The sequence below is a fragment of the Mirounga angustirostris genome, unplaced genomic scaffold (genome assembly GCF_029215605.1).
Source record: "Mirounga angustirostris isolate CCGP_5_RB_7025 unplaced genomic scaffold, mMirAng1.0.hap1 SCAF_17, whole genome shotgun sequence".
NCBI lineage: Eukaryota > Metazoa > Chordata > Mammalia > Carnivora > Phocidae > Mirounga > Mirounga angustirostris.
Genome location: NW_026991725.1, coordinates 37298845 through 37310488, shown reverse-complemented (window position 1 = coordinate 37310488; position 11644 = coordinate 37298845). Strand labels below are relative to the sequence as shown.

At 50.7% G+C, this 11644-nt stretch overlaps 2 protein-coding genes across 9 annotated transcripts in view; one reads left to right on the top strand and one right to left on the bottom strand.

Annotated features, from left to right (window-relative positions):
- COG1 (component of oligomeric golgi complex 1) overlaps positions 1-11644 on the bottom strand; it is a 12871-nt gene extending 1227 nt beyond the window's left edge. The window contains exons 1-13 of one of the 2 annotated variants that reach the window (XR_010408735.1): positions 11288-11644; positions 8805-9049; positions 8472-8653; positions 8159-8329; positions 5907-6063; positions 4974-5184; positions 3808-4599; positions 2845-2991; positions 2217-2378; positions 1311-1438; positions 733-841; positions 180-333; positions 23-101 (exon numbers count right to left, since the gene is read on the bottom strand). Coding sequence is in view for 1 of the 2 variants with exons in the window: in XM_045888548.2 (XP_045744504.1) it covers positions 23-101; positions 180-289; positions 733-841; positions 1311-1438; positions 2217-2378; positions 2845-2991; positions 3808-4599; positions 4974-5184; positions 5907-6063; positions 8159-8329; positions 8472-8653; positions 8805-9049; positions 11288-11602 (2808 nt within the window). In the remaining variant the exon portion in view is untranslated. The remainder of the gene's footprint in view (positions 1-22; positions 102-179; positions 334-732; positions 842-1310; positions 1439-2216; positions 2379-2844; positions 2992-3807; positions 4600-4973; positions 5185-5906; positions 6064-8158; positions 8330-8471; positions 8654-8804; positions 9050-11287) is intronic. The other variant, XM_045888548.2, reaches the window with a different exon arrangement.
- SLC39A11 (solute carrier family 39 member 11) overlaps positions 10873-11644 on the top strand; it is a 403594-nt gene continuing 402822 nt past the window's right edge. For 3 of the 7 annotated variants that reach the window (XM_064583524.1, XM_064583525.1, XM_064583523.1), the window contains exon 1: positions 10873-11205. In XM_064583524.1, the coding sequence (XP_064439594.1) occupies positions 10929-11205 (277 nt within the window). In that variant the 5' untranslated portion in view covers positions 10873-10928. The remainder of the gene's footprint in view (positions 11206-11644) is intronic. The other 4 variants (XM_064583522.1, XM_064583521.1, XM_064583520.1 and 1 more) reach the window with 4 other exon arrangements.

The window sequence follows — 11644 nt, the reverse complement described above, 5'->3', positions numbered from 1 at the left end:
ACCCCCTGCTCTCTGCACTAACCTGGGCTTTTGTTTCGATGCTTCTGCTGGTTGATTTGGCCTTTCGGGTAGTTGTCATGCTCAGGGGAAGAAGTCCAAACCTCCAAGACCAGATGAAGAGTGTTAGTGGCATGAACAGGAAGCTCCGGGGCCCAGCAAAAGCATCTTAGAATCCTTACCTGATCTGACTCGACGCCAGGGGCAGTATGTTATGGGGTTCTTGGGAGTTGAATGTGCAGCTCCTGGGGGTGAAATGATTCTCTGTTCCAGTGACCAATCCAAATAGAACCTGGCAGACAGGAAACAGGGCACAGTGACAGGCTGGGTTTGTCCCTGTCAGGTTAAAAGAGAAAATCCGTTTACTTGTTTCTCACCATCCTTTGGGGGAATGTTCCTTGCAGCGTGTTTATGCTTCAGAATTACCTTTTTCACTGCCCACAGGTCAGAATCTCAGAGTCACGGCGCTCTTTTGTTTTATTCCTCTTTCTGAGGCCTTGATAAAACCTTAATCCGTTAATCATCCTTATCTACAACTAGAGGGGTGCGATCACGGTTGCCTCCGGAGTGAGATTTTATCTAATCCTCTTTCGGCCCTTACAACTAAACTGAGCTATTTGCATCCCACCTTCCTCCCAACTGCCTCCTAGAGTATTAAGTGCTGGAGCGGGTTTACCTTGTCATTTGAGCCTGTGGCCCTGCGTTCACCCTGAGCACATTTCTCACATGACTTACAGAAGTTCGTTGCACCAGGCGATTAAGGTTGCTGTTGAGGTGTGGTGTGAAAACATCCAGGTCAAATGGGTCAATGAGTGCTTCCAGATAGTCAGCCACTTTCTCAATTCTGAAAAAGAATTATGATTATTCTCCACATTTTTTAGGTCAAAAACCAACCTTATGGCATTTCAATGCTAAAGAAACCCCAGATTTGGATTTATTCTTACTTGCTGGCTTGGTACCACTTGTCACTGCCCATGGTGCTTAAGTAATCCTCAAGAGTTTTAACCAGCTAAGATTTCTGAGTGAAGTCCTTTCCTTCCTCATGTTGTCAGGGACAGCGCCAGAGGCTCAAATTAAACCCAAGATAGGTGGACTCAGAATTCTGAGAGTGGAATGAGATTCCACCTACCACACTTGACCATGGCATTTATCCAACAGGTGGCCATTATTGATCTAGCTGGTAATGTGAGCACTTCCTGGTTAAAGCTAACAGCTACTGCACAACGAGAGGCTATCTCTTGGTGGCTTTCTGGAAAGGCGCTGTGTGCCCTCGGCAGAGGTGGCACTGGGAGAGCCCGCTGGGGTGAGCATACCTGGAGTCCTGTTTGCTGCGGCCACTTTTCACCTCCTCACCCCGGGCTGTCAGAACAATGCTGAGATAACGCAGATCATAAAGCAGCTGCAGGGCCCGATTCTGGGTCATCGGGAAGGCACCTTCTTTCTGTAAACGAATGTCCCATCCCCACCCATGAAGGGAGAGGATTTGTTAAACAGCTTACTGTTTGGTTGAGATACAGCTTGTTGCTTCAGAAGCAGCACCTTGTATACTCAACAAGGACTGTTTGATGTCACAACAACGAGTTATATTCAAAACTTGGTCTTAAACCAAACTAAAAACCTTCAAACAAAGGCCTCGGGTGCTGCAGACTGCCCTTTTAGAAGAAGAAAAGCTCCTCGCATGAAGGAGAGTCATTTTGAGGAAGCTCAGGAGACTTTCCTGAATTCTTTCCCAAATCAGGAGCTGGTCCTGTCTTAAATATGTCACTGATGAAATGGGAACACCCACCAAGGGCAAAACACTTCGGGGAAGGGGCAAGGGCGGTGGGGGGCTGGGAGACAGGAGCTCCCTCAGCCTGTGTGTGCCACATGCCGCCCTGGGCATGCTCACCCCCCACTCCTCCCAAGCAGTTCTCCAAGGGACCACACTTGACCCCGGAGAAACTGAGAGAGCTTCGTGATTTGCCCAAAGCCATAGCGCGCACGTGGCAGTGCTGGGGTCGGACGCCAGGCCTTTTCCGCTTCCTGCTGAACTGCCCTTTAGTGCAGACCCGCTTGACCCTCGAGAGGGGGCATGATGAACTCGCAGAGCGGGACGCCACTACCACTCAGCCGGCACTGAGGGCAGACACTTGGCATCCTTGCTGGGAACTGCCCAAACCCGAGAAAAAAACCTCAGGTTTTTATTTCTGTTTTTAGTGGGAAAAAATTCAAACACCTACCTTCACCTGTTTTCCTTCTGCAAGTTTCTCATAAGCAGCCACCACTTGGACCATACAGCTTCTCAGCATCTCCTGCAGCGTCACTTTTGGCAAAGCGTGGCCTCCAACCCGATTAATTTCCTGGCAGAGGCTAAACAGGAAGGACTGGACATACCAGGATGGCTAAGAGAACAAAGGATGTTGAGTCAGCGACTTGTGCCGACTGAGTGAGAAGTGGGTCCATATATCCTTACTAGGCTCATGCACCAGGACCTGGACCTCCCCAGGCAGCCCCTTCCAGCAGGCCAGTTAATAGATGAAAGTGACCATAGCTGTCACTGGTTTGGTGGCTGGGGGCTGACTTGGCAGGTGGCACTATGCGTTATGCTGTTTTCACTTTGGGGTGAGCAGCTCTCCAATGAGCAGAGCCCAGGCTGCACAGAAAACAATCATTAGCTGACTTCTCAAACAGTCTGCTACCTACTCGGCCCTATGTCTACTCTACCCCCGTGGTAGAAAGTTATCAACACCAGTTTGGCTCTTGCTCGGAACTGTATGTTGGCTGATTTTCCTGTCTTTCTCCTCTCTGCAGAGTGGGCTGTTTGGCTCGGTCCAGCCCACAGGCACTCTCCTGGGGGCACCTGCTCACCTGTATAGGGAGTCGGATTGTGGACGTGACGCTGCTGCCAGACTCTGCTTCCTCTTGGATTTCTAACTCCTCCCAGCTGGTGGCTGTGGCCAGCACTGAGCCGGCGTCATCTAAAACTAACGACTGGGTGAATCCATGAGCCAAAACCTGGTAATAAAAAGCAAATATCCAATAGGCCACTTAGTTCCTTTAGAGAGTGTTTCAAACCACTTGAGTAATCTTGAGCCCAGCTTCTGCTACGTCGGTCACGTGCGGGGTGGCAAGTGGAAACGTCACTTTTCTCAGGCTAATTACCCATGTCAGCCACGGGAATTTTGTTGTAACTACCTTACAAACATCCAGGGCCACCTCTTAAGACCCCAGGGGAAACCGTAGGGAATATGACATTCGGGTGGAAGAGCAGGAAATCTAGACCCTTGTCCAGGGAGGTCTTTCCTTCTTATCAGACGGAAAGACAAAAACCCAGAGTTTGTGTCTATAAAATCTAGGCTAAACATTTGAATGGAAAAACTTTTACATTTGCGCTATCTCACTATCGCAGAGAAGTGAAAGTAACTGCATGAAACAAGAACTGTTATTCCCTTGCTATGAAAAGACCTCCCTGAGCATGTGATGTGATGAGCACTGGGTAGTCTATGACTGATGAATCACAGACCTGTACCTCTGAAACCAGTAATACATTATATGTTAATCAACTGAATTAAAGAAAACAAATGCAAAAAAAATTAATAGACGTAGACCTGAAGGATATGCCTTGTTACAACTGACATTCTCACTAGTTTGATACTTACAAGTACATGATAGAGATATAAAATAAAATAAGTTTTATTAAATTTTTCTTGGAAAAAAAACCAGACAGACAAGACAAGACCTCTCTGAGGTTGGCCAGCCTGGAACATGATGGAAAGGAGCCAGGATGGGGTTGCGCGGTGAGCACGGGCAGACTGTGTGCGTGTCACTCACCTTCACAACTGCTGAGCTCCAGACTTGGTAGCCCATCACGCTGTGCTGGAGGAGGAGTTCCTTAACTTCTTGCCATTTCGCCTGCATAGGAATTATTTCCCGCGCTTTCCCCTTTCCCTGTTTTTTCAGAGCCCTGGGATCCCTTGCTGGTCTCTCGGAGCTTCCCGACTTTCCCAAGATGCACTGCTTCAGGTGGGGACACAGTTCTCCCAGAGACTGGCAGAGTCTGGCCATGAAAAGGACTGAATGCCACTTGACACCACTGAGGAGATCCTGCTGCCCCTGCACCACCTGTTCGATGCTCTGCAGCTCTGCCCGGATGTGGTCTGTGATGTGCTTGATGCACGCCACCGAGTGAGTCTGCAGCATCTCCCGCACAGTCCCGGCATCCGCATACCTGTCAAAGGCACGGCTCTGGGCTGGCACAGGGGAGACGTCCTTGGGCAGGGACGCGTCAGCAGAGGGAAGGTAAGCCAGGAGGTCATCCAGCTTCACCTTCAGTTTAGAATCTAGGGCAGAGCAGAAGTTCTGGACACAAGGGCTAACGGCCTGTGCTTTCATGGAGAGCCCACTGGCAGCAAAATGCCCCCGATGCGCCACGCTGACCCAGGCGGCGTCGGGAGGCAGGTCTTGGGGGCTCTCGGACCAGAGGAAGAGAGACATGTTGTGCTCAAAGTGGAGGTGCTTATTTGAAGTGGAGTTGCTGGTGTTGCCCTCAAGCTCCTGCAGGGCTGAAATGAGCAGTTCCTTAGAGCTGGTGGAGATGGAGTCAAAGCCTTCTTTTGTCAGTGTCTGAAAGGAAGCGAGAGAAGAGTTCCAGTCAAGACTCCTGTCAGGAAATCTGAAAGCAACAACCCCAAGTGGCAGTCCATCCTGGCACTCTGCGTGTTCTCCAGGATGCTCAGGAGGATGACATGGTGTTAGCAGAGAACAGAGTCGTCACTGATGGCCACAGACACGTTCCCGACCACGTGACAGAGGCCTGGTCTCTTTCTGCACCAGAGTCTGGATCTCTGCTCATGTCTAGGGCTCATTCTCCAGAAGAGCCATCCCTGGGTCAGTAAGGAGAGAAAGAGTACACTCAGGAGTGACAGAATTCCCCCCAGACAGTCAAAAGACCATGCTAGGATTGGCCAGAAAACAACTGGACCATGTGATCTCTTCACCTGTAATCGGTCAAGGAACAGCTGCTGCATCAGATCCTCCCAGAACAAGAGAGGCTTCTCCAGAAGCCGCTGACATATCATATCCCAGCTGTGATTGGTGGATTCATTGGTAAGTAATTCCCACATGGCATCGCGGATCCCTGCGAGACCTCTCATGCTCTTCACGTACATAAGCAGGTTGGTGATCCCATTTTTAATGTCTTCATTACACCTGCAACAAAATCATTTCTCTTGGGCCTTATTAGATTCATGGTTTTCACACCTTTATTAAGAAAAACAGGGCACCTGGGTGGCTCAGATGGTTAAGCGTCTGCCTTCAGCTCAGGTCATGATCCCAGGGTCCTGGGATCGAGCCCTGCATCGGGCTCCCCGCTCAGCGGGGAGCCTGCTTCTCCCTCTGCCTCTCTCTCTCTGTCTCTCATGAATAAATAAATAAAATCATAAAAAAAAAAAAGAAAAACAGCAGCACTCCATTTGAAAACCTCTTACCTGGGTCCCAATATAAATATTTCTATCTCTCGGAGTTTTTATAAATATGTATAAACAGCATTTCCGGCTACATGGGGGGGTGGGGCCTACCCTTGCCCCCTGAGCTATCTGTCTGGAAGGAAGGCTAGAGCCCCCCAGAATGGCTTCAAAAACCACTGCACTAAATAAAAGCTTAGGAGTGGCAGAACTCTTACACAGAATTTTAAATCCTGTAGGTAGTATTTTGAAAGGCGAATTCCCTCTTGGTTCTCCCACAGTGGGGGCTAACCTGCCACGAAGGCAGTGACCAGTGGCTGAGCAAGTGCCTGGCATGACCCAGTGGGCAGCAGGCAGAGCATCATCCAGAAGATGAGGCTTCTCCCTTCTTCCTCAGTGGCCCTCATTGGCCCTGGTGTGGCTACACAGGTGGTCCCTGGCCACCTCAGGAAAGTTCTGGCTACTTACATGTGGATCCATTTCTGCAGCGTGTCTTTCAGGTACTCCTGGCTGATGGGCTGCGCCAGGGTTCGGAGAGCCGGCTGGAACTGGACGATGGACGCCGGCAGGTGTTTGAACCAGCTGCAGAGCTTCATCTCCTCTTGCAGAACGCCAGCACCCTTTCCTAAGAGAAGGCCAAGTGACAAGTAATCAGGGCCATCCTTTGAAAGGCATATTAAAAAATGGACCTAGAAGCAACCTCCAAAAATCATCTGGTCTTCTGGGCAGGTCAGACTGGACCCCCGAGAGAGGGGGAAAAGGAAAGTATAGACTGTACGCCCATTGGGGAGCTGGCAGCTTCGTGCCAACTCTGGGCACCATGTTGGTAGAGAAGGCGAAGGACAGGGAGGAAGGGAGTGGGGGCGGGGCAGGGAAAGAAAGCAGTACTGAGCGCTGTGCGGCCCTCGACGTTGTCACAAAGTAAAAGGTGACAGTTTCCTTTTCCTCACCATCCTCCGACCAACCTGGAAGAGCTAAGGAAAGAATGAAAGACCACTCATCCTGATCGGTGAATTGTAGCTCTTCAGAGGTGACCTCCCAAGAAGGACACAGGCATCTGTGGGGCAACTCTGGGAGGCCCATTCACCGTGTTCTGTGCGTGAGCACCCCCCGGAGCTTGAAACACAGGGGTCCTTCTAAGGTCGCTTGCACTTGTTGTCCAGAGCCATGACACATTAGCCTGTACTCACCTTTCACAAGGGAGGTAAAGCATTAAGTGGAAGCACCTAGAAGAAAGCCAGGGCATAAGGGAGTGGCACCCTCGTTGAAAGATAAATAAGCCCAAGAAGGGGCTACATACGGGCACCTGGGTGGCTCAGTCGTTAGGTGTCTGCCTTCGGCTCAGGTCATGATCCCAGGGTCCTGGGATCGAGCCCCGCATCGGGCTCCCTGCTCAGCAGGGAGCCTGCTTCTCCCTCTCCCACTCCCCCTGCTTGTGTTCCCTCTCTCACTGTGTCTCTGTCAAATAAATAAATAAAATCTTAAAAAAAAAAAAAAAAAGAAGAGGCTACATCATACATCTCTCTCTCTGAAAATGACCAGGTGGCTGTCCCCACGTTCTACCTGTTTCTCTTCTACCTTTGGGACTGTGTCTCCTCCGCTTGACCCCTGAGTTCTGGAGTCCCCTGAGGCACAGTCCTCTGCCATCCTCTCTTCTTCCTGATGATGTCCCCCATCCCCATGGCTTCAGACAACAGCCACATGCACAGATGTGTGTCTCCAGCCAGACCTCTCACTGCTCTGTTCTGGACCCACAGTCACCTGCCCACTCCACATTCCCGTTCCAAGGGCTCAATCATCTCCAAAGCAATATTTTCAAGAGCGAACTCATTATCAGCCCTTTCAAACCAGCTGCTTTTCTAGTAAACCTGGACACCTCCTTCCTATACCCTCCCCACCAATACCAAATCCCCTGCTAAACAGATGTCCAAGTTGTCCAGTTAGCCCCCATCGTCTGCCACCTAGGTCATGATGACAGCCTTCCAAGTGAGCTCTCAGCATCCACTCCAGACCCCATGAAGATCCACTGCCACATAAAAGCCAATGGTATTTAATTCCAATTAGGATAAATGCTATTAAATAAAAGCACAGGATGTATGGGGACATAGAACAGAAGGACGAACAAGCCTGGAAGGTCCTAGAAGACTATCCATTGTTCTCTGGATAAAGTCCAAACTCCCTAGCCTGGTCCGCACAGCTCTACATTATCTGGTCACATCCAATAGACTGGCCATTATCTCTTCTCATGCTGCTCTTCCTCCACCCAATACCCCTTAGCCTCACCTGCTTGCTTTTAGTTTCTCAAATATACTAACATCTTCCTTGCCTCAAGACCTTTGCACATCCCATCCCCTTTGCCTGGAACTCTTTTCCTTGCCTTCCTCACCTGCCTAACTCTTAGTGAACTTTCAGGTTTCAGTTTAAATATCATTCTCCAGGGAAAGCCTCACTGGTGAGGTCCCTCCTTTCAATGCTCCCAAGTCAACCTGTACTTTGCCTTTATAGTAGTTGCCACTGTTGTTTTTCAATAGATAGGTATGTATTTGTGAGTTCAGTAGTTGTCTCTACCCTTAGACCGTGACCGCCACGAAGGTGGGGTCCCTATTTGTCCAGGGCACTGCTGTATCCCCAGAGACCAGCACAACAGCAGGCAGGTGGCAGGTGCTCAGTAAATAACAGCTGAATAATCTGAAAGTAAGAAAGGCTGGCTAAGAGCTCACCGGTAGGATGCTGGCCTGTGATGGTCTCCAGAGTTGAGAAGAGCAAGCCACACGGCAGGGATGGATCTGGCAGCTGACCTTCCGGTGAAGTGTAGAAAAGAGCATGAGCTTGGTTCAAAGTGGTGGCCAGCAGCTCCACTAATGAGCAAACCTGGGCCTTGACGCTGGCACCTATGAGAAGAAACCATCCTCCTGTGAACAGTTTCCTTTAGTAAAGTCAGAAACAAGAGCACTCTCTAGGTGCTTCAGGCTCCCTCGGCTCCCCCTTCTCCATTCTCTTAAGAACCATATGTTGGAAAGAAGCCAGATCTACCATGGTGCGGCTGGTCGAGAAGTTTCTGAATAGCTGCCTTTCTGGCCAACAGGAAGTCTGTTAGGGCTTGGCGGGGAGAACTCTCTTCTAAGAGCATTATGGAGCACAGGGCCTCCGCTACAGCTTGGTCAGACACGGCTGGGCCTTTGAGCAGCATCTTACTTTCATGCAGAATAGTTGACCTAGAAAGATGATGACAAAGAGCAATGGGGAATTTTTTAACATCTTGGGAAGAAGAACCCTGGTACATGAGGATAAAAGACACATTCCGTAAACCGGTCAGGGTGAAGCGCAGCCATCCCTAGAGCAGATCTTTATGCTGGATCTACGTACCGAAAGTGGCTGGCTGCTGCGACCTGCCGGATGAGTATGGGGAATCGTGAGAGGACGGGGCTGAAGCGGGAACTAGAAGAATCCAGCTGGAGCAGGTTGTGAAGGTGGCAGCAGAGCAGGTAGAGCTGTGTGGCGTGGAGATACTGGGAGGCCTCCATCGAGCTCCAGATCTTCTCGGGAATTTCTAAGAGTAGCTTGATCTGGGCAGCCATGCTGTAGAACTTCTCCTGGGATGGCTGCTGGGGCTGCAGGGAAAGGCACAGAACGAACGCAGAACCACTGCAAGCTCAGTGTCTGGCAGGCTTGGGGAGAAATGTGGGGGTATTGCAGGGTACAAAGCTTTTATTATGCCCGATTTGATGCCACTTGGCAAGGTTTCCAAGTTAGGTGTAGTGGGATGCCTGGAGTCAGGAGCGCTGGACAGCCCCACTGGATTGTCCTCCCAGTCATATGGAGATGCAAACTTAATCTGGTCATCTCAGTCTGGTTATCTATGACCCTCGAGATGTCTCCACAGCATGGAGCCCTACAGACCACCACTCAAGTGAGCTTTCTCCTTCCCTGTTCTGATGTTCAGCATCCCTACATTTGCACCTGTTTCTTTGAGTGCCTGATGGACTTCTTTGTTACTCGTCCATCAGATCTTCATCTGGTGCAGTCCTCACGCCTCTCCCCATCTCAGTCCACCCTCCTACTCCCAGACTCCTACCCTCCAGCCTCACCTCTTAGCAGAACACCACTCCCACCTCTTTTTTAGTCCTCACCACTCCCGAGTCCCACTGGAGCCTTTTCTGCTGTTGCCCTGCTAAGCTTCTCTGCCATTCCATAATCAGTATGTTCAAAACTAAATTCATCTCCCTACCAAAAATTTTAGTCATCTGACCTCTATATGTATCTTAGCATACCACCACTCTGCTCCCAAGTCCCCAGGAGATTCATATCCTTCCCATGGTTCTGATCTGGAGACATGAGGACGGGGAAGAAGGGTACTACAGGTGTCTAGTGGGTTGAGGCCAGGGATGCTTATAAACATCCTAAAATGCACAGGGCAGTCTCTACAACAAAGAATGATCCAGCCCCAAATGTCAAAAGCACCAAGGTTGAGAACTCCTGCTTTAATTAAACTGATTACCTGTTTTTAATTGTCTTTTCATACTCCAGATCCATATTCCAAATCTCATCTGTCATGAAGGCCCCTCCTTACTGAGAAGGACTCAAGCCTGAAGTGACTTCCTTCAGAATTCTTATGGTAAAGGTACGGAAGTATTTTGGAATCAATCACACAGTATCCTAAAATGCTTTCTACTGTTATTCTGAATTATTCACATTTTTCTCATCAACTTTCCATGGATTTAATTCCTTGACTAGACTGTAAGCTCCTTCAGAGCAGGAATTAGGGGGCTTCTGTCTCTTTGTGCCTGAACACACAGAGGGCACTCAAATTTTTGTGGGTCTGACGGAGAATAAGTCAGATATAACGAGTATAAAAAACACATACATTTCTAAAGTCAGGCATGGTACAAGTTAGCTTTTTAATAAACCATGAAGCAAGACTCAGTTATAGGAAAGGCTGGCCACCTAGGAGGGGGCAGGTATAAATGCACAGCTTACAGAGGAGAGGGATGAGGTCTCTCGTTTCAAAAAGTATTTCCAACCTTCTGTGGTTGTGTTGTGTGAGCCCTGCCTACTAATCCGGATTCTTCTAAAACACAGGTTGTATTAAAAAGTTACAAACGGGAGCTAAATTGTACTTCTGCAAGTTCTTCCCCGTCCTATAAGGTTCTTCCCCGGGGTCGTTAAGAACAAATTCCAGGTTTACCTTTCTCATCCTCCCTACCCGTTCACTTAGTCATCCCCTTCTTTAGGAATGCAAAATGCTGCTCGAGTATTAGGATGTATTTAGGGCTGAATCCTTGCACACCAGGTCTGATCATTAGGGTTTGGAGGGAAAAAAACAGGGTAACTTGATGAGAATAACCTTAGTTGCCTAAAATGAAACTGTTCCGCTATTGAAAGAAGGGGGCTTGATGGCTGGAACTGTCATTCAACAACTCCACCAAAGGGAGAAGAGCGCTTTGGGTTTGTGGAGGTTGTTCTTGGGACTGGCGGGGGGAAAAGACTGGGATGAGGAATGAACGGTATGAGGGGAAGGTGTTAAGTGTCAGGGAACGTTACACAGGCGGCGAGCCGAACTGTCTAGCGAGACCCCTGGCGTCTTCATCTCAACTTCGGAGAGCCCAGCGAAGCCACGAGAGAGGTGAGGGAGTCAGGGCCCGGAAGTCAGGGGAGGCTCCCGAAGGGAGCTGCCGAACGACGGGCCAGCAGCCAGCGAAAGGACCGCCGGCGCCCTCCCCCGAGGAAGGGAGTCCAGAAATTGGCGGCAGGCTCTCCCCGGAGGCAGGTGAGGCTCGCGCGGGGGGCGAGGACCGACCGGCGGCCGCGTCCCAGCGGGGCTGGGGCGGGACCGGGAGTGCGGGGCTGACCTGCGGGTCCCGTGGCGGCCGCGGGGCGGCCGGGCCGGCGAGGCGGAGCCGGGCGCAGTACTGGTCGGTGGCCTTCACGGCGTCCACCAGCCCCTCGGCGCAGCGGCGCATCTGGCCGATGGTGTCGGCCGCCTCGATCAGGTCGCGGTACCGCTCGCCCACCATTTGCCGCAGCTCCTCTTTCTTGTGCTCGATCTCGGCCCGAACCTGGCGCTCCAACCCGCGGATTTCCTCCGCTCCATGCGTCTCGAAAAGCGCCCCGGGGTCGCGCAGATCCAGCCGCTTCAGCGCGGGGGAGGCGGCCGTGGCTGCCATGACGGACCCGTCAGGCTCCCGACGGGTCACTTCCGCCCGGAG